The 25,002-nt window shown below is 45.0% G+C and overlaps 2 protein-coding genes across 2 annotated transcripts in view; one reads left to right on the top strand and one right to left on the bottom strand.

Annotated features, from left to right (window-relative positions):
• LOC309525778 (uncharacterized protein) overlaps nucleotides 1-25,002 on the bottom strand; it is a 242,351-nt gene that overhangs the window by 142,220 nt on the left and 75,129 nt on the right. The gene's annotated exons all lie outside the window — the stretch shown is intronic.
• LOC309527584 (vomeronasal type-2 receptor 26-like) lies at nucleotides 1,798-25,002 on the top strand (the record flags this gene model as incomplete). The annotated part of the gene is made up of 6 exons (XM_082214408.1): nucleotides 1,798-2,006; nucleotides 4,200-4,491; nucleotides 8,509-9,288; nucleotides 17,662-17,892; nucleotides 18,700-18,826; nucleotides 24,104-25,002. The coding sequence occupies 6 exons, from the start codon at nucleotides 1,798-1,800 to the stop codon at nucleotides 25,000-25,002; spliced, it is 2,538 nt and encodes an 845-aa protein (XP_082070534.1).

Genomic DNA, 25,002 nt, shown 5'->3' with positions numbered 1-25,002 from the left:
CTTCTCCACTTGGCAGAAACAGAGGGCCTCTTCAGAGGCTGGTGGATTCAATGGGTTTCCAGATGGCTGCTGGGAGCCACAATCAAACAAAATCTGGAGGACAACATGCTAGTGCCCTCTGTTCTGGAATGGTAAACATTCAAAATATTTGGAGAAATGAAAAAGCTTGGTTTAGGAGTAAGGATTTAAAAGAAGAACTCTGCCCTAGTTAAAAATGAGAAATGGGCGCACACGACCTCACCTTGTGTCTGTCCCAATGCTTCATTTTGTCAAAAGACACAGTCACTTCCACTCCATCCCCTGAAACCACTCTTAGGCAAACACTCAGCAATGGGGGGGGGGGGTCCTCTGGCCTAGTTTTGGAGGACCACAGCCATGCAAATGTTGTCATTGGGCTGGATTGGATCTGCTTTAGGTTGAAAAACTGGCACAATTGCTGGTGCCCAGTGTTGTTGTTTTTTAAAAAAAAGGTAAAAAAAAAGTGCTGGTACTCACCATGAAGTTGTTACTTCATAACACACCTTTAACATTTTTGGGGGGGAGTACTGCGTACCCCCAGAAAATAGCACTGCTGGTGCCACACAATGCTCATTCTGGACAGGCGGAAATCGATCCCTTCCTGTGGCAGCACCTACACTTTGCCACATTCCACCTTTTGACACCTGCCCTGCATTCTTTTTGGTGCCTGGGAAAACATTTTTTTTTTTTGAGGAAAGACTGTTCAGACATGTAGAAGTTGACATGTTCTTTAATCTTTCCTTAGCTTAACTTTTTACTTAACAATAGTTTGGATTTCTAAATATATCTCTTTTTATCTTTGTCTTTTTCCAAGAAATTTATTATTTTTCTCGGGGTTTTTGTTTTGTAAATCTCTATCTACAATAAAGTGGTATGTGAATTTTGTATAAAATAAAAATAGAGATTTAGGCCACATTATGGAGGTGGATAAGACTATAAACAGCTACTAGCCCTTATGAAGATGACCTCCCTCCACTGTTTCAGGCAGGAAGACTCTGAGTGCCAGTTGTTGGGCATCCCATGTAGGGAAAGGGCTGCTGCACTGACCCCTTCCTTAGGGCATTCCCTTTGGGGCAACTGGTTGTCCATTTTGAGAAGAGGATGCTGGACTTTATGGGCCCTTCGCCTGATCCAGCTTCAGGGCTCTTCTGATGTCAATCATCTTCAGCCAAACTCAACTTTCTCTCTCTTTGAACCTTGTCAGTCTCTTGAGTCAACATGTTTTTCTCCTGCTCTGCACCTGCTCCTAGAGGAGACCTTTCTTCCCCTTACAATTATCAGAACCACAGTGATCTGTTCTTATCCCCCTTGCACACCCTTTGAATGCTGCCTTTGGGAACAATAACACAAACATCGCAATCAAGAGCAGCAGGAGGTTATTTACTCCACTGTGCCTGAGAAGTTAGATATATAAAATATTTTATGTGCCACAGAGTCCTTGCAGTCAAGATATATGTCAGGTGAAAAGGGTGTAGGAGATAAGTCCTTGTGTAGCTTAATCAGAACATAGGAAGCTGCCTTCTAGCTTAGTACTATCTACTGACTGGTGGCAGCTCTCCAAGTAGAGGACACCTTCAGCCCTACCTGGAACAGTTAGGAGAGGTTGAACCTGGCACTTTTGGGTGCAAGCCAATGATCTACCGCTGAGCTATATCCTTTCCTCTTTGTCTCTGAAGCCAGAGTGGGACATGTCTTTGCAAGAGTTTAGACTTCTTCTGATTAGCTGGCTGTGGAGTTCAGAGGAACAATTGGAAGGGAAGTGTAGCAGGTGGATTCAGAATGATATCACTGCTCTTGTTGCCCCCTCTTGTAATCTATGGGATGCAGCAGAAGGCAAAGTGCTCACTGAATCTGATCAGCGATTTCAATTATGCTGTGAATTTTTACAGGCCAGGAAACCATCTCATTAGTGGAATCGTATCTTCAAAATTCATTGGAGATCGTTTGCCCTTCACCTTCTCCAGCACCCCCTTGAACTTTGTTGATACGTGAGTAATGTGTTGATGTGTTTCTTCTACACTCGAGTTCTGTTGATGTATGTGGGTCAGCCCCTCTGAGATGAAAGTGACTGAAGTTAGGGTGGGTCTCTCCTGGAGGTCTATGGTGTCCTGGACGTTTATGGAGGTCTATGGGATGTGCCTGTTGCAGGTTTTCTGTAGTGAGCCAAATGAAATTCATTCTTTCATTGTGTCTCATTTTTTGGCATGAAAACTGTGGAGTACTCCCACTCTCAACCCAATAAAAATTTCTATAAGTTTATGAATTAGTGCCCCAGGACTGAGCCACTACTCTCACCTGGAGATGAACGGGAGATTGGTTCTCTCACGCAGAAAAGTGAATGTTGAAAGGCAGGCTTGTCCTTTATAGTTGGGTGCAATGATAGATGGGAGCACAATTTTCAATGCACAATGCACTTCTGGTGGTTCCCTCGCTGCGAGAAGCCAAGTTACAGGGAACCAGGCAGAGGGCCGTCTCGGTAGTGGCACCCGCCCTGTGGAACACCCTCCCACCAGATGTCAAAGAGAAGAACAACTACCAGACTTTTAGAAGACATCTGAAGGCAGCCCTGATTAGGGAAGCTTTTAATGTTTAACAGACCACTGTAGTAGTAGTAGCAATAATAATAATAATAATAATAATAATAATAATAATAATAATAATTTATTATTTATACCCTGCCCATCTGGCTGGGCTTCCCCAGCCACTCTGGGCGGCTTCCAAAAAAATATTAAAATACTGTAATACATCAAGCAAGTATTTTAATACTTTGTTGGAAGCCACCCAGAGTGGCTGGGGAAACCCAGCCAGATGGGCGGGGTACAAATAATAAATTATTATATTATTATAATATTTGGGAAGCCTCTTTTGTCACTTTTTGGATTAGTTGCAGTTCCTGAGCCACCGTCAAAGGCAGCTCCATGTAGAGCACATTGCAGTAGTCCAAGCAGAAGATAACCAAAGCATGCACCACTCTGGTGAAGCAGTCTGAGGGCAGGTAGGGTTTCAGCCTGCATACCAGATGGAGATTGTAGACAGCTGCACTGGACACAGAATTGACCTGCAACTCCATGGACCGCTGTGAGTCCAAAATGACTCCCAGGAGGTCACCTGGTTCTTCAGGGACACAGATACCCCATTCAGAACCAGAGAGTTCCCCACATTTGCCCTTCCCCTGTCCCCCCCAAAACAGTACTTCTATCTTGTCAGGATCCAATCAATCTAGATTCAGGTAGGTAGCCGTGTTGGTCTGACACAGTCAAAATAAATAAATGTTGTCCAGTAGCACCTTAGAGACCAACTAAATTTGTTCTGGGTGTAAACTTTTGTGTTCATGCACACGAAAGCTTATACCCAGAACAAACTTAGTTGGTCTCCAAGGTGCAACGGAACAAAATTTATTTATTTATTTATTTATTTATTTATTTCAACCTCAATCTGTTAGCCATCATCCATCCTCCAACTGCCTCCAGACACTCACACAAGACATTCACCACTTTCACTGGTTCTGATTTAAATGAGAGGTAGAGCTGGGTATAATTTGCATACTGATGAACACCCAGCCCAAGCCCCTGGTGATTTTTCTCAGCGGTTTCATATAGATGTTAAAAAGCATGGGGGAGAGGACGGAACTCTGAGGCACCCCACAAGTTTGAGCCCAGGGGTCTGAACACTCACCCCCCCCAACACCACTTTCTGGACACGGCCCAGGAGGAAGGAGCGGAACCACTGTATAACAGTGCCCCCAGCTCCCAGCCCCTCAAGACGGTCCAGAAGGATGTCACAGTCAGTGGTATTAAAGGCTGCAGGGAGATCCTGCAGAACAGGAAAACAGCTTTCACCTTTGTCCCTAGCACACTGGAGATCATCGATCAGCGCAACTAAGGCAGTTTCCGTCCCATGATGAGGTCTGAATCCTGATTGGAAGGGATCAAAATGGTCTGCATCCTCCAGTCATGACTGGAGTTGTTCAGCAACCACCCACTCAATCACCTTGCCCAAGAATGAAAGATTTGAGACTGGGAGGTAGCTGGCCATATTGGCCAGGTCAAAATGTATTTTTAAGAGTTTAGTATTACAGAAGTATTTTAGAAAGCCTTAAGATATTTAGTGGCTATAGGAGAAGGCTATACTTTCAGTTTCACTGAACTGAATGTCACTATGTGACATAATTCTTTTTGCAGCTCTGTGAATAAGAGGGGATGGCAAATTCTTAGCTTTTTGCTGGCTGTTCACGATGTCAATCATAACTCCAGGCTCCTACCCAACATCACCCTGGGCTACAGCATCTATGAGACCCATTTTGATGGAAGAACCACTTCTGATGCCCTGACAGATCTGCTTGCTGGTGGGAAAATCAATATCCCAAACTATACCTGTGGAAGGCAGAAAACATTACTGGCTGTTCTTGAACGGGGTGAATCCGACATCTCTATGCACATTGCAGGCATGTTGGGAATCTACAAAATCCTACAAGTAAGAATGGGTTTTGCTATCTCATGAAACAACAAATTATGCTGAGGATACTATAACTATTTTAATAAATAAACTGAGCAAAATGATAGGAAGAAAGGGACATAATGTTAAATGTACAACTGCTTTAATATAAATACAGTGGTACCTCGGGTTAAGTACTTAATTCGTTCCGGAGGTCCGTACTGAACCTGAAACTGTTCTTAACCTGAAGCACCACTTTAGCTAGTGGGGCCTCCTGCTGCCGCCGCGCCGCCGGACCACAATTTCTGTTCTCATCTTGAAGCAAAGTTCTTAACCTGAAGCACTATTTCTGGGTTAGCGGAGTCTGTAACCTGAAGCGTATGTAACCCGAGGTACCACTGTATTCTTCAATGTGCATTAACCGAACTTTTCCCCTGTCAAATCTACAAATAGTGTAATAAAAAGCAATGCTAAAGGTGAAATAATACTTGGAGGTGACTTCAGTGGTATGATTTCATGATTTCATCTATGATTGACATATCTCAAAAAAGGCAATCTAGCCAAGACCTAGCCAAGGAAATGCAAGAGAGCAAAGTGGCTATCCAATGAGGCCTTACAAATAGCAAAATGTGAGGGAGATAGTGAAAGATACAGGAAATTGAATGCAGATTTCCGAAGAATAGCAAGGAGAGACAAGAAGGCCTTCTTAAACGAGCAATGCAAAGAAATAGAGGAAAACAATAGAATGGGAAAAATCAGAGATCTGTTCAAGAACACTGGAGATATGAAAGGAACATTTCGTACAAAGATTACCATAATAAAGGACAAAAGTGGAAAGGACCTAACAGAAGCAGAAGACATCAAGAAGAGGAATTATACCAGAAAGATATGGAGGTCTCATACTGTTGGGATACTGCCAGGGAGATAAAGTCCATCATGGCCCCAAACCGTGTGCCGGACGTCCATCGATCCCCCGTAGTCACGCAGATTCAGCAATTAGCGACATGAGTTTCTTCTAGAAATACCTTGCCACATTCCAGGGCTCATGCACGCTCTATCAGCAGATAATGCACAGCCAGAAGTCGCACTCAGAAGAGCATTATTTACAAGCCTTTATTCAGCGTTGATCAGAACAAAGAAAGACATGACTGTTCTGCGTCAGTATCTCCGACAGACAGAGAAACGAAAGCAATAGCAAGCACAAACATCCTGTGAACAGGAAATACGCAGGCTGTGACACAAGGTGGAGCAGAAATATCCCAACACATACAGCCCAGGTAGTGTGGTTGCTGACCTTGAGCCAGACATCCTGGAGAGTGAAGTCAAATGGGCCTTAGAAAGCACTGCTAATAACAAGGCCAGTGGAAGTGATGGTATTCCAGCTGAACTGTTTAAAATTTTAAAAGATGATGCTGTTAAGGTGCTACACTCAATATGCCAGCAAGTTTGGAAATCTCAGCAGTGGCCAGAGGATTGGAGAAGATCAGTCTACATCCCAATCCCAAAGAAAGGCAGTGCCAAAGAATGCTCCAACTACCGCACAATTGCACTCATTTCACACGCTAGCAAGGTTATGCTTAAAATTCTACAAGGAAGGCTCAAGCAGTATGGTGACCGAGAACTCCCAGAAGTGCAAGCTGGATTTCGAAGGGGCAGAGGAACCAGAGACAAAATTGCAAACATGCACTGGATTATGGAGAAAGCTAGAGAGTTCCAGAAAAACATCTACTTCTGCTTCATTGACTACACAAAAGCATTTGACTGTGTCGACCACAGCAAACTATGGCAAGTTCTTAAAGAAATGGGAGTGCCTGATCACCTCATCTGCCTCATGAGAAATCTCTATGTGGGATGAGAAGCTATAGTTAGAACTGGATATGGAACAACTGATTGGTTCAAAATTGGGAAAGTAGTACGACAAGGCTGTATATTGAGCCAGTGTGGTGTAGTGGTTAAGAGCGGTAGTCACGTAATCTGGGTAACCGGGTTCGCGTCTCCGCTCCTCCACATGCAGCTGCTGGGTGACCTTGGGCCAGTCACACTTCTGTGAAGTCTCTCAGCCCCACTCACCCCACAGAGTGTTTGTTGTGGGGGAGGAAGGGAAAGGAGATTGTTAGCCGCTTTGAGACTCCTGAAGGGGAGTGAAAGGCGGGATATCAAATCCAAACTCTTCTTCTTCTTCTTCTATTGTCTCCCTGCTTATTTAACTTATATGCAGAATTCATCATGCGAAAGGCTGGGCTGGATGAATCCCAAGCCGAAAGTAAGATTGCCGGAAGAAATATCAACAACCTCAGATATGCAGATGACACAACATTGATGGCAGAAAGTGAGGAGGAATTCAAGAACCTTTGAATGAGGGTGAAAGAAGAGCGCAAAATATGGTCTGAAGCTCAACATCAAAAAAACGAAGATCATGGCCACTGGCCCCATCACTTCCTGGCAAATAGAAGGGGAAGAAATGGAGGCAGTGAGAGATTTTACTTTCTTGGATTCCATGATCACTGCAGATCATGAGAGCAGTCACAAAATTAAAAGATGCCTGCTTTTTGGGAGAAAAGCAATGACAAACCTAGACAGCATCTTAAAGAGCAGAGACATCACCTTGCCAACAAAGGAACATATAGTTAAAGCTGTGGTTTTCCCAGTAGTGATGTATGGAAGTGAGAGCTGGGCAATAAAGAAGGCTGATCGCCAAAGAATTGATGCTTTTGAATTCTGGTGCTGGAGGAGACTCTTGAGAGTCCCATGGACTGCAAGAAGATCAAACCTCTCCATTCTGAAGGACATCAGCCCTGAGTGCTCACTGGAAGGACAGATCCTGAAGGATAGACCCTGATGTTGGGAAAGATTGAGGGCAGAAGGAGAAGGGGATGACAGAGGACGATATGGTTGGACAGTGTTCTCGAAGCTACCAACATGAGTTTGACCAAACTGCAGGAGGCAGTGGAAGATAGTGCCTGGCTTGCTCTGGTCCATGGGGTCACAAAGAGTTGGACATGACTGAACGACTAAACAACAAACCAAGACCTTTAAAGCATAATGGAAGTAAATAGCTTAATAGATATTTGGAGATTCTAACATCCTACTGATAAAGACCTCACTTTCTATTTTCATGTCCACAATGACCACTCCCAGCATAAAACAGTGGGCGACCTTTGCATGGAAGCGTGCAGCCCCTGGATCTGGAGCGGCTCCATCAGCATAGGCTTGGCTTCACCTTCCCTCAGGTGGGATACCTGGAGGTCTCCGCCTACCCCAGTCAGCTGTCCAATCCCACCTGGGGGAAGAGTTGCCAAGGAGATCAGGCCAGGTAGGGAAGGGATTGCCTGCCCACACAATAGAGGGAGGATCTTACCTGGGAATCCTCACTTGGCTCCAGTGCTTCTAACATCCTACTGATAAAGACCTCACTTTCTATTTTCATGTCCACAATTCATATTTCCATACAGATTTTCTCTCATTGCTTCATGCCCAGTAGCAAAGATCACTAAAACTGAAATCCACCCAGTGACTTATGCTGATTATGCCCCTTTATAAACTTCCCACTGATAAAATAACAAGTTAATTCAACAATCTACAAATCTTCCACACATACCCAAAACCACCTATAGTTCAGAAGCTATAATTATATCTATTCCTAACAAATGGACCTAAACCAGCTGAATCATATAGAACAACTCCGTTGCTAAATGAAGATGCTGAGATAGAGCTGTTCCGCCTGGCCATTGGTCTGGACTCAGTCTGACCCTTATGTTTCCCATCCCTTTTACTGTAATTTTACTGGTGTAAGCCACCCTGAGCCCAGCTCCAGCCGGGGATCGTGGGGTATTATTATTATTATTATTATTATTATTATTATTATTATTATTATTATGGCCTCTGTAATTGCTAAGCTTTTAAGCGGTTTATACATTGCTAAGCAGTTAAGTGGTATATACATTGCTAAAATAAAATAAAAATTATTTCAAATAAGGTTGAGGTTGATAATTAAATTTGTCATCCAATATTTGTCCTGAAATGCAAAGCATCAGTCTCTATCCCTTCTCTCACCAGCTCAGTTCTGGCTTCGTTCTTCATGATAAAAAACAGTCCCCTTTTGTCAACTCGATGGCCCCAAATGAAGAAGCTCAGTGCCAGGGGGTGGTGGAACTCCTCCTGCACTTCAGATGGACATGGGTTGGCCTCTTTGCTTCAGACAATGACAATGGGGAAAAATTCCTGAGCACCTTGACACCCCTGATGAGCAAAAAAGAAATTTGTGCTGCCTTCACTGAAAGAGTACAACGGAAAACCTCCCTGTGGTTCCCTCATGAGCCATCTGCCATGTGGAGACAAGTCAATGTATTTGTTTACTATACAGACTTTCAGTCCGGATTTTTTGTTGTCATAGAGGTGCAATCTTTCTTTGAAAGGACACAAACTGGGGGGAAAGTCTGGATTACCACATGTTTTCCGGACAACATCTTGTTTTATGAGACAGAAGCCTTCCGATATGCCCATGGTTCTTTGTCCTTTGTAATGAAGACCAAAAAGGGGGCAAAAAAGGACTACTATGAGCCAAGAGCGTCTGCTTCTTGGCATGAAGCATTTGGTTGTTCATATTTAAAGCATCCCTTATCTGTGAGGAGTTGGGAAAGATGCAGGGAGGAGAATCAGATGCTGCTGCCCCAAGAGGAGATCGAAGGGATCCACTCCCAAGACAGTTATATCACTTACTATAGTGTCCAAGTTGTGGCTCAGGCCTTGAATGCAGCCTATTCATCCAGATCAAAGCGGAGGTTGATGGTGGGTGGAGGAGACAAGATGGAACGTCAAAGGCTACAGCCATGGCAGGTATAGCCTCTCGATATCTATATATCTATATATCTATATATCTATATATCTATAAATCTATATATCTATCTATATATCTATATATCTATATATCTATATATGCTTTCGTAGATTTTCACGGGTACAGGAATGCAGGTTTTGGTATCTTCGGGTGTCTTCCCGTGTAAGAGTAGGGGTGTCTGGGCGACGTTTCGACGAGGTCTCACTCGTCATCTTCAGGCTGGTGCTTTCGGCTTCTTGTTACTGGAACAGAGCAGAATCTGGTGTTTGAGTTCCTATAAATACTGTTGAGGGGTGTGGTGTATAGCCTCCAACGTTCTGGGCAGAGAGGAAGTTCCTAGATTAGTGTGCCTTTTCTTCTTTTGTTCCTTAATTACTTGAGGGATATCTTGAGTGATTTCATGAGTGATATTCTGAATACCCCTGGGTGGGTCATTAAGTGTAGATTAGTTGCTAAAGCTTTCGTGTCTTGACCTCTTGAGCTTGTGAAGAGTTTTTCTGAGAAGATGGCTGTGCTGCATTTAGTTGTGCTCTGGCTTGGCTTCGTGTGCTGCATTTAGTTGTGCTCTGGCTTGGCTTCGTGTATAGGGGCGAGCTGTGATTTTGTGCCTTGTGCCCGCCAGATCTGTGTAGGGATTGCAGGGGGGTGCAGCATCCGGAGGTGCCACTATAGTTTGGCTACTGGATGGAGTCTGTAATATGTCTGTGGAGAGGGTCTGGGTTTGGGTCTGGGAACAAAAGAGGGTTTGGGAACAAAAGAAGAAAAGGCACACTAATCTAGGAACTTCCTCTCTGCCCAGAACGTTGGAGGCTATACACCACACCCCTCAACAGTATTTATAGGAACTCAAACACCAGATTCTGCTCTGTTCCAGTAACAAGAAGCCGAAAGCACCAGCCTGAAGATGACGAGTGAGACCTCGTCGAAACGTCGCCCAGACACCCCTACTCTTACACGGGAAGACACCCGAAGATACCAAAACCTGCATATCTATATATCTATATATCTTTATATCTATATATCTATATGTCAGGGAACTGCCATCGGAGGGACAGGTGGTGGAAGGGCTCACGGAGGCTGGGAGAGACCCAGCAGCTGAAGCAGGAACCAGCAGGGGGAGAGGTGGGTCTCTGAGGGAAAGCGAGCAAGAGGGAGGGCTCAGGGACACGTCCAGCGAGAACAGCGGGGAGGTATCTGGACCTCCCATAGGGAGACCCACTCCTTGCCGGAAACTGTCACGCCGTGAGTCCAGAAGACGTGTTTCCGTTAAGGAGCTTTTATGCTGGAAGCGATTCCGAAAGCAGCCACTGTCGGAATCTGCCAGTGACTAGAGGAGCCATGTCTGAGGGGCTCCGTCACAGACAGAGGTTTGTGGACTTGAACAAACTCTGAGGGACTACGATTTTACGCACAAGCAGCTCATCATCCCATCACAGCATTCCGACAGTCTTTGAAAGCAACTTGTGCAGGAGAAGGCATCATGAGCAACCCAGCCGGAACCGGAGAAGCAGGAGCGGGAGCGAGTCCAAGCCTGGAAGAAAGGTACCGGGTGTTGGAAGTCCAGCTAGCGCTGCAGACGGCGAGGCTTGAGGAGAGGAGGGCTCTGGATGCAGACAAAAAGGGGAAAGCCACCCAGCTCGCCAGAAAGGTACCAGGATTGGTGCAGAAGTTTGGGGGGGGGAGCCCAAGGACTATCATGCCTTTCGGACAGAGATGCAATATGCCCTCAATCTGCAGTTTGATGAATTCCCTGATGAGGAATCGCAAGTGGCTTTCGTGATTGGGCATCTTGAAAAGGGGGCGAGAGACTGGGTTAGACCCCTGATGGCAGCGAATAATGACATCCTAAAGGACACGATGAAGTTCTTTCGTGCCTTGGATCTGATGTTTTCCAGCGATATTGAGAAGGGAGTGGTGCGCAGACACTTAATGGCTTGCAAACAGGGGAGCCGATCTGTCCGTGAGTACTGGACTCAGTTCACCATGCTGGTTCACAGATTGGGGTGGGACTTATCGGCGGAACCCATTCAAATGCTATTTGAAGAAGGGCTTGCTTCGGCTGTGAAAGACGAACTTTCCCGGGGCCCCAGGGCGGATTCTATGGACCAGCTGACCAAATCTGCGCTGACCATAGGAGCGCGCCAGGAGGCGAGAGCATTGGAGAGGCGGGAAGGGAAGGGGGAACGTTGGAAGGAGTTCCGCATTCCAGACATTCCAGAGCCAACTTTCCCGCCGGCAGAGCCGATGGAAATCGAAACAGCGCGCGCGCGTGCAGTTTCAAAGCCCAGTGAGGGGGGAAAGAAGGAGGGAAAAGGCGCCCGGAAATGCTATCTCTGCCAACAGCCAGGTCACTTTGCCAGAGTCTGCCCCCAGAGGAAGGAATGGCAAGGGATGGTGGGAGCTGTTGAGGGAGGAGTGGAGGAAACACCGGAGCAAGTAAAAGCCAACGCCTGGCTGCCACCGTCGGGGCACAGCAGCCAGGCCAAAGAGCAGTGAAAGTGCCCACGCCGGAACCTCCTAAACCTGCCCTAGTGATAGAAGTGTCACTAGAGCTGCAAAACGGATACCCTCTAAAGATAAAGGCGCTGTTGGACTCAGGCAGCTCCTGCAATTTCATGAGCAAAGAGTTTGCAGCTGAACACCAGATACAGACAATCCCTTTAAGCAACCCCCTGCAGGTGACCACGATCGATGGCAGAGAGCTGTTGGGAGGAGAAGTCAGCCTGCAGACCGTCCCAATGGTAATGAAGGTGGCAAGGCACACCGAACTGATAGCGTTTAATGTGGCCACCTTGGGAGGAGCTCCCATTATATTGGGGATGAGCTGGCTAGCGTTACATGATCCGCTGGTGGGCTGGCATCAGAGAGTGGTTTCCTTTGGTTCAGCACATTGCTTAGAACACTGCAAAGAGGGAAAGGGTTTGGCAGGGGCCCAAGCCACCCTAGCAGGGACTGAAGTAACGGAGAACGTGAAGGTACCACGACAATACGCAGATCTCCGCGACGTCTTCAGCGAAAGGGAAGCTGACCAACTACCCCCGCATAGACCCTTTGACTGTCAAATCAATTTACTCCCTGGGGCACAGCTCCCAGTAGGCAAGCTGTACGCCATGTCAGACAGAGAGATGCAGGAGCTAAGGGAGTTCATTGACAAAAACCTGAAGAGAGGTTTCATCCGAGAGTCCAGAGCGGTGGGAGGCAGCCCAGTGTTTTTTGTGGATAAAAAAAACACGGACAAGCCGAGGCTGGTGTGTGACTTCAGGGCCTTGAACGCAGTGTCAGAACCAGTGGCCTTCCCTATGCCCAGGATTGACGACATTTTGACAAGGGTGCGGAAGGGAAAGATTTTCACAAAGCTGGACCTAAGGGGGGCGTACAACCTGATACGAATAAGGAAGGGGGATGAATGGAAAACCACCATGTTCACCCCTTTGGGGGCATTTGAATATTTAGTTATGCCCTTCGGCCTACAAGCAGGCTCCGCGTGCTTTCAATCGTTTATGAACCACGTACTGGGGCCTTTGCTTTACAGGAATTGTGTGGCCTTCTTAGATGACGTGTTGGTGTATTCTGAGAATGAGGAGCAGCATGTGAGAGACGTCAGAGAAGTGTTGAGCAGGCTGCAAGCCAACCAGCTGTGGGTGAAACTGGAGAAGTGTCAGTTTCATACCAAGGAGGTGGAATTCCTGGGGTATCGCCTGTCAGACAAGGGATTGGCCATGGATCCCGGCAAGGTCCAGGCGGTGCTGGAATAGAAAACACCCAAAACAAAGAAGGATGTGCAGAGGTTCCTAGGGTTTGGGAACTTCTATCGTAAGTTCATCCGAAACTTTGCCCACCTGACGGCGCCCATTACGGACTGTCTCAGCAGTAAGAAGAAATTCGTTTGGACTGAGGAGGCGGAGCGAGCATTTGAGGAACTAAAAAGGGCCTTCGCCTCGGAAGAACAACTCCTGCATGTGGATTTACAAAAACCGATGAGTGGAAACGGACGCATCAGACAGAGCGATCGGGGCGGTGCTTCTGCAGCCAGGGAAGGAGGAGTCAGAGTGGAGACTGTGTGCCTTTTTTTTCGCGAAAGCTGAACAAATCTGAGAGGAACTACACGGTGTATGACCGAGAACTACTCGCCATTCATGAGGCGTTCCGGAGATGGAGGCACCTGCTAATTGGCGCACAACATAAGGTGCAAGTGTGCACTGACCACAAGAACCTAGAGTATTGGAGAACGGCACGAGTGCTCAACCAACGGCAAGTGAGATGGGCCCAGGAGTTCTCCAAATTTAACTTTGAGATTTGTTACGTGCCAGGCCCAGAGAACATTAGGGCGGATGCTCTCTCACGCAAACCTGAATATTTGGAGGGGGAGGGAGCACCCGAAGAGAGACATGTCATTCCAGAGGACCGCTGGGTGTGTGGGGCGGCATTGGTGGGGCAAAGAGAACTGGTAGAGGGAACGGAGAATGATGAATACGCCCAGGACAAACTCAGGGGTCTCAGGAGGGAGGGAGACAAACCCAGAGGTTTTGAGGAGAGAAACGGGGCGTTGTATTACAAGGGAGCGCTGTATATACCTGAAGGAGAGTTGAGGGGGAAGGTACTCAAGCAGCTGCACGATAGCCCCACAGCAGGGCATTTTGGGCAACACAAAACCATGTGGTTGGTTACCAGGGAATTTTGGTGGCCCAAGGTCAGGGAAGATGTACAGGAGTATGTGAGAGGTTGTGACCAATGCCAGTGAGCCAAAGGGGAGAGGTGGGCGCCGGCGGGGTTATTAGAACCGCTACCCACACCTGAAAGACCATGGGAAGCAGTCAATAGATTTCATGACTGATCTGCCAAAGTCCAGAGGGAAAACAGCCATCATGGTTGTGGTAGACCTGTTAACCAAAATGGGCCACTTTATAGCCTACTCACATGCTGTCACGGCAGAAGAAACGGCAAAATTGTTTGTAGAAAATGTTTTTAGGTTGCATGGCGCCCCCTTGAGGGTGGTTTCAGACCGAGGGAAACAATTTACTTCCAGGTTCTGGAGGAAGCTCATGAGCTTACTGCATGTAGAGGTCAATTTTTCGACTGCCCGGCATCCTGAAACCAACGGGCAGGCGGAAAGAGCCAATGGCATCCTCCAGCAATATCTGAGGTGTTATGTCAATGACAGAGAGAATGATTGGGTGGAGAAGCTGGCGTTGGCGGAATTTGCCTACAACAATGCGGAGAACATGTCCACAGGGATGAGCCCCTTTTTGGCTAATTACGGGTGCCATCCCAGGGCTTTCCCAGGGGGGGAAGGGGAGAGATGGAGCGTCCCGGCTGCTGAACAGTTCGTAGAAGAAATGGAAGCGATCCATCGTCAGCTCCAACTCAACTTAGACAGGGCCAAGGCAGACAAAAACAGAAGGGAAGGTGAAACCATTAGGGTGGGGGACCAGGTGTGGCTGTCAACCCAAGGGTTACCATTCAAAGGGGGTTGTAAGAAGTTAAGACCCAAAAGATTGGGCCCATTTGAAGTCACGCAACAGGTCAACCCAGTGGCTTTCAGACTCCGGTTACCGAACCACATAAAGCTGCACCCAGTTTTCCACAGGTCGTTGCTGTCACCGTATAAAGGGGACAGAGAAGGGAGGTTCACCCGGGGACCAGCAATGGAGGAAAGGGAACACAGCAGCCATGTGGCGGAGATCCTTGATTCCAGGTGGAAGGGAGATCAAGTGGAGTATTTGGTAATGTGGGAAGGGGAACCGGAGTCGGAAAACACTTGGGTCATGGCAGTGGATGTCAATGACGAGGTCTTAATAGAAACTTTTCATCAGAGGTTCCCACGTAAACCTCAGCCTGTAGCGAGGTTCCGGAGGGAATACTTTGCAACCACAGATGAGGAAGAGGAGTTGGAGGGGTTCACAGATTCCGAGGAGGAGGAGGATTCAGAGACCCGGAACGGCAACCGATGGAGGGAAATGTTCAAGACGTCTGAAGATGAAGAGGATTCTTTTCGGGGTTTTACCTCCTCACCGCCCAGAGGAGAGGAAACGGGAGGGGGTGACGGGGGCCCTGGAGGGGAGGTGGATGTCAGGGAACTGCCATCGGAGGGACAGGTGGTGGAAGGGCTCACGGAGGTTGGGAGAGACCCAGCAGCGGAAGCAGGAACCAGCAGGGGGAGAGGTGGGTCTCTGAGGGAAAGCGAGCAAGAGGGAGGGCTCAGGGACACGTCCAGCGAGAACAGTGGGGAGGTTTCTGGACCTCCCATAGGGAGACCCACTCCTCGCCGGAAACTGTCACGCCATGAGTCCAGAAAACGTGTTTCCGTTAAGGAGCTTTTATGCTGGAAGCGATTCCGAAAGCAGCCACTGTCGGAATCTGCGAGTGACTAGAGGAGCCATGTCTGAGGGGCTCTGTCACAGACAGAGGTTTGTGGACTTGAACAAACTCTGAGGGACTACGATTTTACGCACAAGCAGCTCATCATCCCATCACACTATATATCTATATATCTATATATCTATATATCTATATATCTATATATCTATATATCTATATATCTATATATCTATATATCTATATATCATCTATATATCTATATATCTATATAAGTAATATATTTTAGTTTACAAAAATACATGCATTGTCTTTTTTTCAAGTTGTGCTTATACAGATCAGTTTCATTTGGTGTGAGACATTAGTGTTACATACAGGGTTAGGTTAGGAAGAAAAGAGGGGGAGGAGGAATGGTGAGTGGGGTGAGGTCAGGTGGTTATGCTTCTATTCTTCTGCTTAGTGTATGTGTGGGGTTTTGTGTCAGCATCACTTGTCTAGGTTCTCTTACTATTTGCTTGTTGTATTTCCTTGGTGGTCGGGCATGGCTTAGGGTGTGTTTGGTTGTGTTTGGTTGGCTCTAGTGAGATTTGGTTTTGTGCATGAGTGGGGTGTGTGATTCTTGTTGGTCTTTTGTTGGGCAGTGTATGTGATAAAGGGGAACCATACCGGGGTGAAGGTGTCTTCTATTTGTCCCCGTGTCAGTTTCAGTTTATTGGTTAGTTTTTCTATGAAGGCTATTTCCCATACTATTTGATACCATTGGTCCATGCTTACTCCTGACAGGTCTCTCCAGTGTCTGGCTATGATGCTTCTGGCTGCTGAGAGTAGGTGGGTTATGAGCTCTTTATAATGTGAGTGGGCATATAATGTGAGTTCTGGGTGACTTCTAATACTTGCTTAGTTATTTTGCATATTTCTTGTATGATTGATGTCCAGAAGAGTTGAATTTGGGGACATTCCCACCACATGTGGAAGTATGTGCCTGTGAAGGTGCACCCTCTCCAGCATTTTGGTGCAGTTCCTGGGCATATTAGCAATAGTTTCCATGGTGTTTGGTACCACCTGTGAGTGAGTTTCAGAGTGAGTTCTTTTCTTTTCCCTGATATCGATTTAAAGGGAGGTTTAGACCACATTCTAGTCCATTGAGTAGGATTAATCTCACAGCCTATGTCATCCTCCCATTTTTTTTTATTATGTTGAGGGGGTTTGTGGGATTTTGGAGCAGTATTTTGTATATTGTGGATACAATCCCTTTGCTGTGTCCCTTTGTTGTTAGGAGGGTGTTTTCGAAGGTTGTCAAGGTGTTCACATATGAGGTGTTCACATATAAGGTGATGCGTTTTCTTTTCATAGGGTTATCCAACCTCCTCACATTTAATGTAATTGCTTCTAAGCTAGTCATCTTGCATATCTACTTTATAGGATGATTCCATGCCAACCCATCTGGGTTGCCTTGTGTCTCTCACCTTGTATTTTCTATCAAACCTATTAAGTTGTGTTGACATAAAGTGTGATGGGTGGGGAAGGAAGGGTAGAATTAGATATGTGTTAAAGAGTGGGGAGGGTAGATTACAGAAACGGCCTCTTGGCTTTTGAAGATTGTAATTTATTTTCCAACTCTGGAATCATCATACAGTGGTACCTCGGGTTACATACGCTTAAGGTTTCAGATACTTCCGGTTACAGACTCCGCTAACCCAGAAATAGTACCTCAGGTTAAGAACTTTGCTTCAGGATGAGAACAGAAATCATGCTCCGGCAGCACGGCAGCAGCAGGAGGCCCCATTAGCTAAAGTGGTGCTTCAGGTTAAGAACAGTTTCAGGTTAAGAATGGACCTCCGGAACGAATTAAGTACTTAACCCGAGGTACCACTGTAATAGGAACACAGCATACCCTACAGGTGTCTTGGAAAAACTGGGACAGCTCATTTTCTTCTCATGTGCGCACAGCAGCCATGTGCCCATATGACGAATGAATATCCAACCAATGATTTCCACCTCCAAATGTCTTTATGATCAATATATGCCATCCAACGTGGTTTTCTCTGTTGTTCTAGCTTCATTCATTCTTGAAAGAAGTCCATCTGTCTTTTAATACTTCAACTGATTCACAGCACTTGGATGGAAACGGGGCATTGGCAATTGACTTTGATATTGTGAATTGGGTGCTGTTTCCTAATAATTCTCATGCTGGTGTGAAAATTGGGAGCATAGAGAGACAGAAGTCCTCAAATCTAAAGTTCACCATTAGCCCAGAAACAATAGTATGGCCCACACTGTGGAAGAAGGTAGGAGAAATGTTACATGCCTTTTTAATATCTATGGTATATTCTACATTCTAACAGCTTGTTGTACATTACATATGAGGCTTTTATTGCAGTCATGGACACTTCCTTGGAGATAAATAGCAATAAGCTTAATGGATCTCACTGTTGAATAAGCATGTATAAAATCTGACAATGAATAAGAGGCTTACAAAATGAATTACAAAATGAACAGCTGTAATAAATATTTATTCAACCAGCTGGGAAAGCTTCCTAAAATAATAATGGGAAGTGCAGATATGCCTCACAAGAAAACTAGGTGTCAAGTTCTGCAGCCTTCATGCCAACCTCAACAACAACATTTAGCCTTTGAAGCAAAGCAGAAATCAGTCAGTCCAGCCTTATTTCACAACTGCACCAACACATAGCAGGTGTGATGGCAACAGTTTCAGGAGTTGTTTTAGTGCCCCATTTTGTAGGAATGGCTGGTTCAATGTAGAAAAGTGCAGTATATCAATGTTAAAGGGAAGAAGCAGAAACACTAAAGAGATTTCACAGCCATGCTGCTCTACAGAAAGCAAAAAGGAAATCACTCCTAATTGGGCCTGGGCTCACTTTGGGCAATTGGAAGTAAAGATGCTTTTAATGTTTCATGCTTTATTATATTTTTATCTTTGTGGGAAGCTGCCCAGTGTGGCTGGGGTAACCCAGCCAGATGGGTAGGGTATAGATATTATTTTATTGTTAGTGTTAGTGTTAGTGTTATTCCAGGGATCCTTCCAATACTGAACAATCCATTTCCTCAATGCTCTTTCTTCTGTTCATTTCCAGACCATGCCTCATGCAAGATGCACCAAGAGCTGTTGCCCTGGATTTGCCAAGAAGATTCAGGAAGGGAAGCCTCCATGCTGCTATGACTGTGCTCCCTGCTCAGAAGCGACAGTCTCCACTCAGGAAGGTAGGACACAATGCCAATGGAAAGAAGCCATGCATAGAAGGTTCTCTACTAGAGAACACAGTATACCTGAAGGAGCGTCTCCACCTCCATTGTTCTGCCCGGACACTGAGATCCAGCGCCAAGGACCTTCTAGCGGTTCCCCCGCTGCAAGAAGCTAAGTTACAGGGAACCAGGCAGAGGGCCTTCTCGGTAGTGACACCCGCCCTGTGGAATGCCCTCCCACCAGATGTCGAAGAGAAAAATAACTACCAAACTTTTAGAAAACATCTGAAGGCAGCCCTGTTTAGGGAAGCTTTTAATGTTTAATAGGTTATTGTATTTTAGTGTTTTGTTGGAAGCCGCCCAGAGTAGCTGGGGAAACCCAGCCAGATGGGAGGGGTATTATTATTATTATTTCTTAATCTCTCCCATATGCAAACCATTCCCAACAATTGTAAGACTGCCCTAGGTGTATGACTAATGTTAACATACTGAAGTCTCTGTTAGAGGACATTCGGCACAGAAACATGTGTGTATACCTTTAAGAAGTTTCTGGGATTAATTGGCTGCAGGTGACCGTTGTTATAAAAGGAAAAAGCTGAGTTTTGTTTCTTGCCTGCAGGAATAACATCCACCAGAGTTTGTGTTTATTTGCTTAGTAATAAAGCTTTCGTTTTTGTTTGGGTTTTTACACCTATGTCTTTTGGAGTCCATCTGTCCTCTGCCACCGGCTGAACTCCCCCTTCAATAGGTTATGGGCCCAGTCCCCAGTCCTGAATGGGCAGAGACAGAGCGTGATAAGAACCCAGAGACTGGAGGCAACTCAGCGTTTTCTCAAGCAGCTGGTTGTGTGAAGGCATCGGCAGGGAGTGTCTGTTTGGGACCAGGAGCCGAACGTTTTTCTTCAAGCCACGTGTGAGTAAGAACTGAGTGGAAAGCTGAAAGCTGGGTGGTACCATGGCTGGACTTGGAGTTGGAGCTCAAGGGGGAGCTTCCTATTTTCCAGTAGAGAAACTGGGAGAGTCCAATTATATGTCATGGAGTTTACAGATGCAGGCGTTTTTAAAGAAAGAACAATGTTGGACTGTTATTGTTAACCCTCCTGTAAAAGAGGAGGATGAAGAAGTAGATGAAGCAGACCAAAGGCTGGAGGACAAAGCCTATGCCAATTTAATTTTGAGTTTAGAGAAGTCTCAGTTATCTCATGTGCGAGACCTTGAAACAGCAAGTGAGATTTGGCAAGCACTGAGAGCGATACATATTAGAGACACTGCTGGCAGCAAAATTACTCTAATGAGAGCTCTGTACCGAGCCAGACTAAGTGAGGGTGAATGTGTTTCAACACACCTTCAAAGAATGCGTGATTTGTTTTCACAGTTAAATGAACTTGGGGAACATTTTTCTGAACAGAGAAAAGTTTATATTGTGCTGTCTTCACTTCCTGAGTCATGGGACAATTTAGTGATGACTCTGGAAGCAATCCCAGAAAGCCAATTAACAATGCATTTCTTAACTGGCCGTTTGCTTGATGAGGTGGAAAGACGCCATGAGAGGAAGGCCACAACCCCTCACTGTAACTCCAGAAATGGGAGGCAGGCCAGTAAAAGATATGCAACTGATGAGGAGCGGCATCCTAAAGAGGTTGTAGACCGCAGAGAGGAAGCAGCGTTCACAGTTAGAAGATGCTATCGTTGTGGGTCAACTAAGCATTTAGTACGACAGTGCACTGTGTCTGTGGGAGAAAATACAAGACAAAGGCGGCCTGTGTTTGCTGGGAAGCGAGGAGACAGGAAGAATCGAATCCAGTATGTTTCTGCAGCAGTTCGAGGCACCAGTCACGACGTTGGACAAGACTGGATTTTAGACTCAGCAGCGACAAACATTTTTGTCAAGTCTGCACAAACCCTTGTAGAAAAGCAGAAGCAGCCTTGTAAGTCTGTAAATGTAGTACTAGCTGATGGAACAGTGCATGAGTCAGCTGAAAAGGGTAGTGTGAATATCAACTGTTTAGGTACCAAGTTTACCAATGTTTTATGTGTACCAAGTTTAGAAAATAATTTGCTTTCAGTTACAAGTCTTGTTAAGCAGGGATTTAAAGTAACCTTTTCTGGTTCAGGCTGTAGAATAGAGAAAGCTGGAAAAGTGGTTACAGCGTCGCTACAAAACGGTTTGTTTGTTTTGAAAGACCAGCTAGTAAGTGAGTCTGGGGCATGTGTTAAAACCTATAATAGAGCCTTGCATGATGAGTGTCAGCATCTGTGGCATCGTCGTTTGGGGCATGCCAATTTCCGCAGTATTGCGAAAATGCCAGAATTAAGCAAGGGAATTAAAATGAAAAAATGTTCAGTTTTTCTAGACTGCAATACCTGCAAGGAGTCTAAAAGTAAGCGAGGGTCTTATCCTGAAAGTACTAGAATAAGCAAGAGGCCATTTGCTTTAGTACATTCAGACCTTTGTGGGCCATTTGCAGAGTCTGAAGGAGGAGCAAAGTTTTTTTTTATTCTTGTGGATGATTATAGCCGATATACTTGAGTATATCTGTTAAAATATAAAAGTGAAACTGGTCAACTGATTAAGAATTGGGTCAACTATATAGAAAGGCAGTTTCCCTACAAAATTACCCAGTTGCAAAGTGACCGTGGAGGCGAGTTCATGTCTGAAGCCCTCCAAATTTGGTTGAAAAAGCGTGGTATTAGTCACCGTACATCGTGTCCTTTTTCGCCTGAAGAAAATTCAGTTGCAGAACGCAAGAAAAGACAATTACAAACAATGCTAGATTCAATGCTATGTGATTCTGGCCTATCCAGGAAGTGTTGGGGGGAAGGAATTCTGTGTGCTAACTACATACAGAACAGATTGTTTCATTCTACCATTAACAACACCCCTCATTTTTTACTTTATGGAAAAAAAACCTTTTTGGACCATGTTAAAACTTTTGGTTGTTGGGCTTGGGTTCACATCCCAAAAGGACAGAGAAGGAAAGGAGAGCCCAAGGCAAAGAAACTTAGGTTTGTTGGCTATCAAACTTGGTCAAAGGGGTATCGTTTTGCACTAGGGCGTGGCAGAGTTGTAATATCAAGACATGCAGAGTTTTGTGAGCAAGATGGTTGGGTTCGTTTACATGGAAATTCAGAAGTTGTGTTATCTTCTGATGATACAGATAAATTTGTGAGATCTGAGGAAGAAAAGACACAAATTAAAGAAAGTTCTGAAAGTGACAGTGATGTGGATTCAGGGGATGAGGATCCCAGTACACAATCTCCTAAAGCTGAACCAATTTCTCCTGAGCAGGATGAATCAGAAGGGGAAGGTAGTTCAGAGGGGGAGGGTGTTCAAGTTAGAAGGTCACAAAGAAGCAATAAGGGGGTACCTCCAGAAAGGTTTATTATACAAAAGGTTAAAACTGTTGATGTGAAAAAGGAACCTCGTGATTATGAGGAAGTTTTAAAGTTACCACACCAGGAAATAGTAAGGTGGGAAAATGCAATGAAAGCAGAAATGAAATCTTTAGCAGAACACAATGTCTTTACCATTGAGCCATTGCCAGAAGGAAAAAAGGCAGTGGGATGTAGATGGGTGTATAAAATAAAACACTTGGCAGATGGTGATGTTAAGTACAAAGCCAGACTGGTAGCACAAGGTTTTACTCAAAGAAAAGGTGAAAGCTTTGATGAAACCTTTTCTCCTACTGCAAGGAGTGAAAGTGTACGTTTATTACTAGCTCTTGCAGCACAACGTGGATTTAAGGTAAACCATTTTGATATTGAAACAGCTTATCTTAACGCAAATCTGCAAGAAGAGATTTTTATGAATCAAGCACCAGGTTTTGAGGCAGGAGAACAGAATTCTATATATAGGCTGAACAAAGCAATTTATGGGCTCAAACAGTCAGCTAGAAATTGGAACGAGTGCCTTGATAATGCTTTAAAAAATCTTGGTTTTAAAAGAAGCTTAGCTGATAACTGCTTGTACACTAAAGGAAAGGGTGATAAACAAGAATTGTGTTTGTGTTATGTTGATGATTTGCTTTACTCTACAAAAGGTGACAAGCAAGTGGAAAAATTTGCAGAACAACTAAGAAAGGTATTTAAAGTAAGAGATTTGGGGCCAGTAAAAAATTATCTCGGTTTAGAAATTCAAAGAACAAACAATGGAAGTTTTTTGTTGAGTCAAAAAGACAAAATAATGGAGTTACTTGAAAGAAACAATATGCATAACTGCAAGGGAGTAAAAACCCCAATGGAAATAGGTTTTTTCAAAAATGAAGGAGAATACACAGAACCTGTAAATCCTGAAATGTACCATTCAATAATTGGAAGTTTGTTATACATTTCATTGTGGAGCAGACCAGATTTGAGTTATGCTGTTGGAATACTAAGCAGACTAGTAAGCTGTCCTACAGAAAATGCCTGGAAGGGTTTAAAACGCATTTTTCGGTATCTAAAGCAAACACTTGATTATTGTTTAAGATTACCGTCTTCAGGTTCTACAAAATTGCAGTGTTACGTTGACAGCGATTGGGCCAACCTGCCTGATAAAAAATCAATTTCTGGAATGGTTTTCCAATTTGGAGATTCTTTAATAGGTTGGAAATCCAAAAAACAAAGTATAGTAGCCACATCATCAACTGAGGCCGAATACTGTGCATTGTCGGAATTATGTAATGAAGTTAAATTTTATGTTCAGATCCTCAAGGATATAAACATACAGTGTAATTATCCTATTCAAGTTATGGAAGATAATCAAGCCGTAATAACCTTGTCTGGATCTAACCAGTTTAGAAACAAATCAAAGCATTTGGAAATTAAATATCAAAATGTAGCTGAAAATGTAAAACAGAACCAGATAATGCTGAAGTATTGCGAAAGTGCACAAAATGTGGCAGATGTATTCACAAAAGCGTTAACCTTTGAAAAACATACACGACTGGTAGCAAAGTTGGGAGTTGCTGTGTGTGATATGTAAATATGTTCTGTTCTGTTCTGTTTAAAATACTATTTGTTTCTGTTTCTGTTTGAACGTGAGGGGGTGTTAGAGGACATTCGGCACAGAAAAATGTGTGTATACCTTTAAGAAGTTTCTGGGATTAATTGGCTGCAGGTGACCGTTGTTATAAAGGGAAAAAGCTGAGTTTTGTTTCTTGCCTGCAGGAATAACATCCACCAGAGTTTGTGTTTATTTGCTTAGTAATAAAGCTTTCATTTTTGTTTGGGTTTTTACACCTATGTCTTTTGGAGTCCATCTGTCCTCTGCCACCGGCTGAACTCCCCCTTCAATAGTCTCTCTTACTCTGTGCAGATGCCAATGAATGCACCAGATGTCCAGAAGATCAGCATCCAAACAAGGAGCGAAATCAATGTGTCCCCAAAGCAATCACCTTCTTGTCCTATGATGATTACTTGGGAATCCTCCTGGCTTCCTTTGCCCTACTCCTATCTTCAACCACAGCCTGCATTTTGGGAATATTCATGAAATACAATGAAACTCCCCTAGTCAAGGCCAACAACAGGGACCTCTCCTACATCCTCCTCTTCTCTCTCCTGCTCTGCTTTTTGTCCTCTTTCCTCTTCATCGGCCAGCCAAGGAAAGTCACCTGTCTTCTCCGACAAATGGTCTTCAGCATTGTCTTCTCATCTGCCGTCTCTTCTGTGTTGGCAAAAACCATCACTGTGGTTCTGGCCTTCATGGCCACCAAGCCAGGGAACAGGCTGAGGAAATGGCTGGGCAAGAGTCTGACCAACTCCATTGTCATTTCCTGTTCCACTGTCCAACTTGTCATCTGCATCACCTGGCTGGGACTTTCTCCTCCATTCCCAAACTCTGACATGAGCTCCCTCCCTGGTGAGATCATCTTGCAATGCAATGAAGGGTCTGTGGCCATGTTTTATGCTGCCCTCGGCTACATGGGCTTCCTGGCTGCCATCTGCTTCACAGTGGCTTTTCTAGCCAGGAATCTGCCTGGGGCCTTCAATGAAGCCAAGCTGATCACCTTCAGCATGCTGGTCTTCTGCAGTGTTTGGGTGTCCTTTGTGCCCACCTACCTGAGCACCAAGGGAAAATATATGGTAGCCGTGCAGGTCTTCTCTATCTTGGCTTCCAGTGCTGGACTTCTGGGCTGCATCTTCATCCCCAAGTGCTACATTATTATACTGAAGCCCGAACTGAACACGAAGGAGTACCTGACAGCAAAAAAATAA

Source organism: Podarcis vaucheri (genome assembly GCF_965113315.1).
Source record: "Podarcis vaucheri genome assembly, chromosome: 2".
Lineage (NCBI taxonomy): Eukaryota > Metazoa > Chordata > Lepidosauria > Squamata > Lacertidae > Podarcis > Podarcis vaucheri.
The sequence above is the reverse complement of the archived record's forward strand: the minus strand, read 5'-3'. Positions and strand labels throughout refer to the sequence as shown.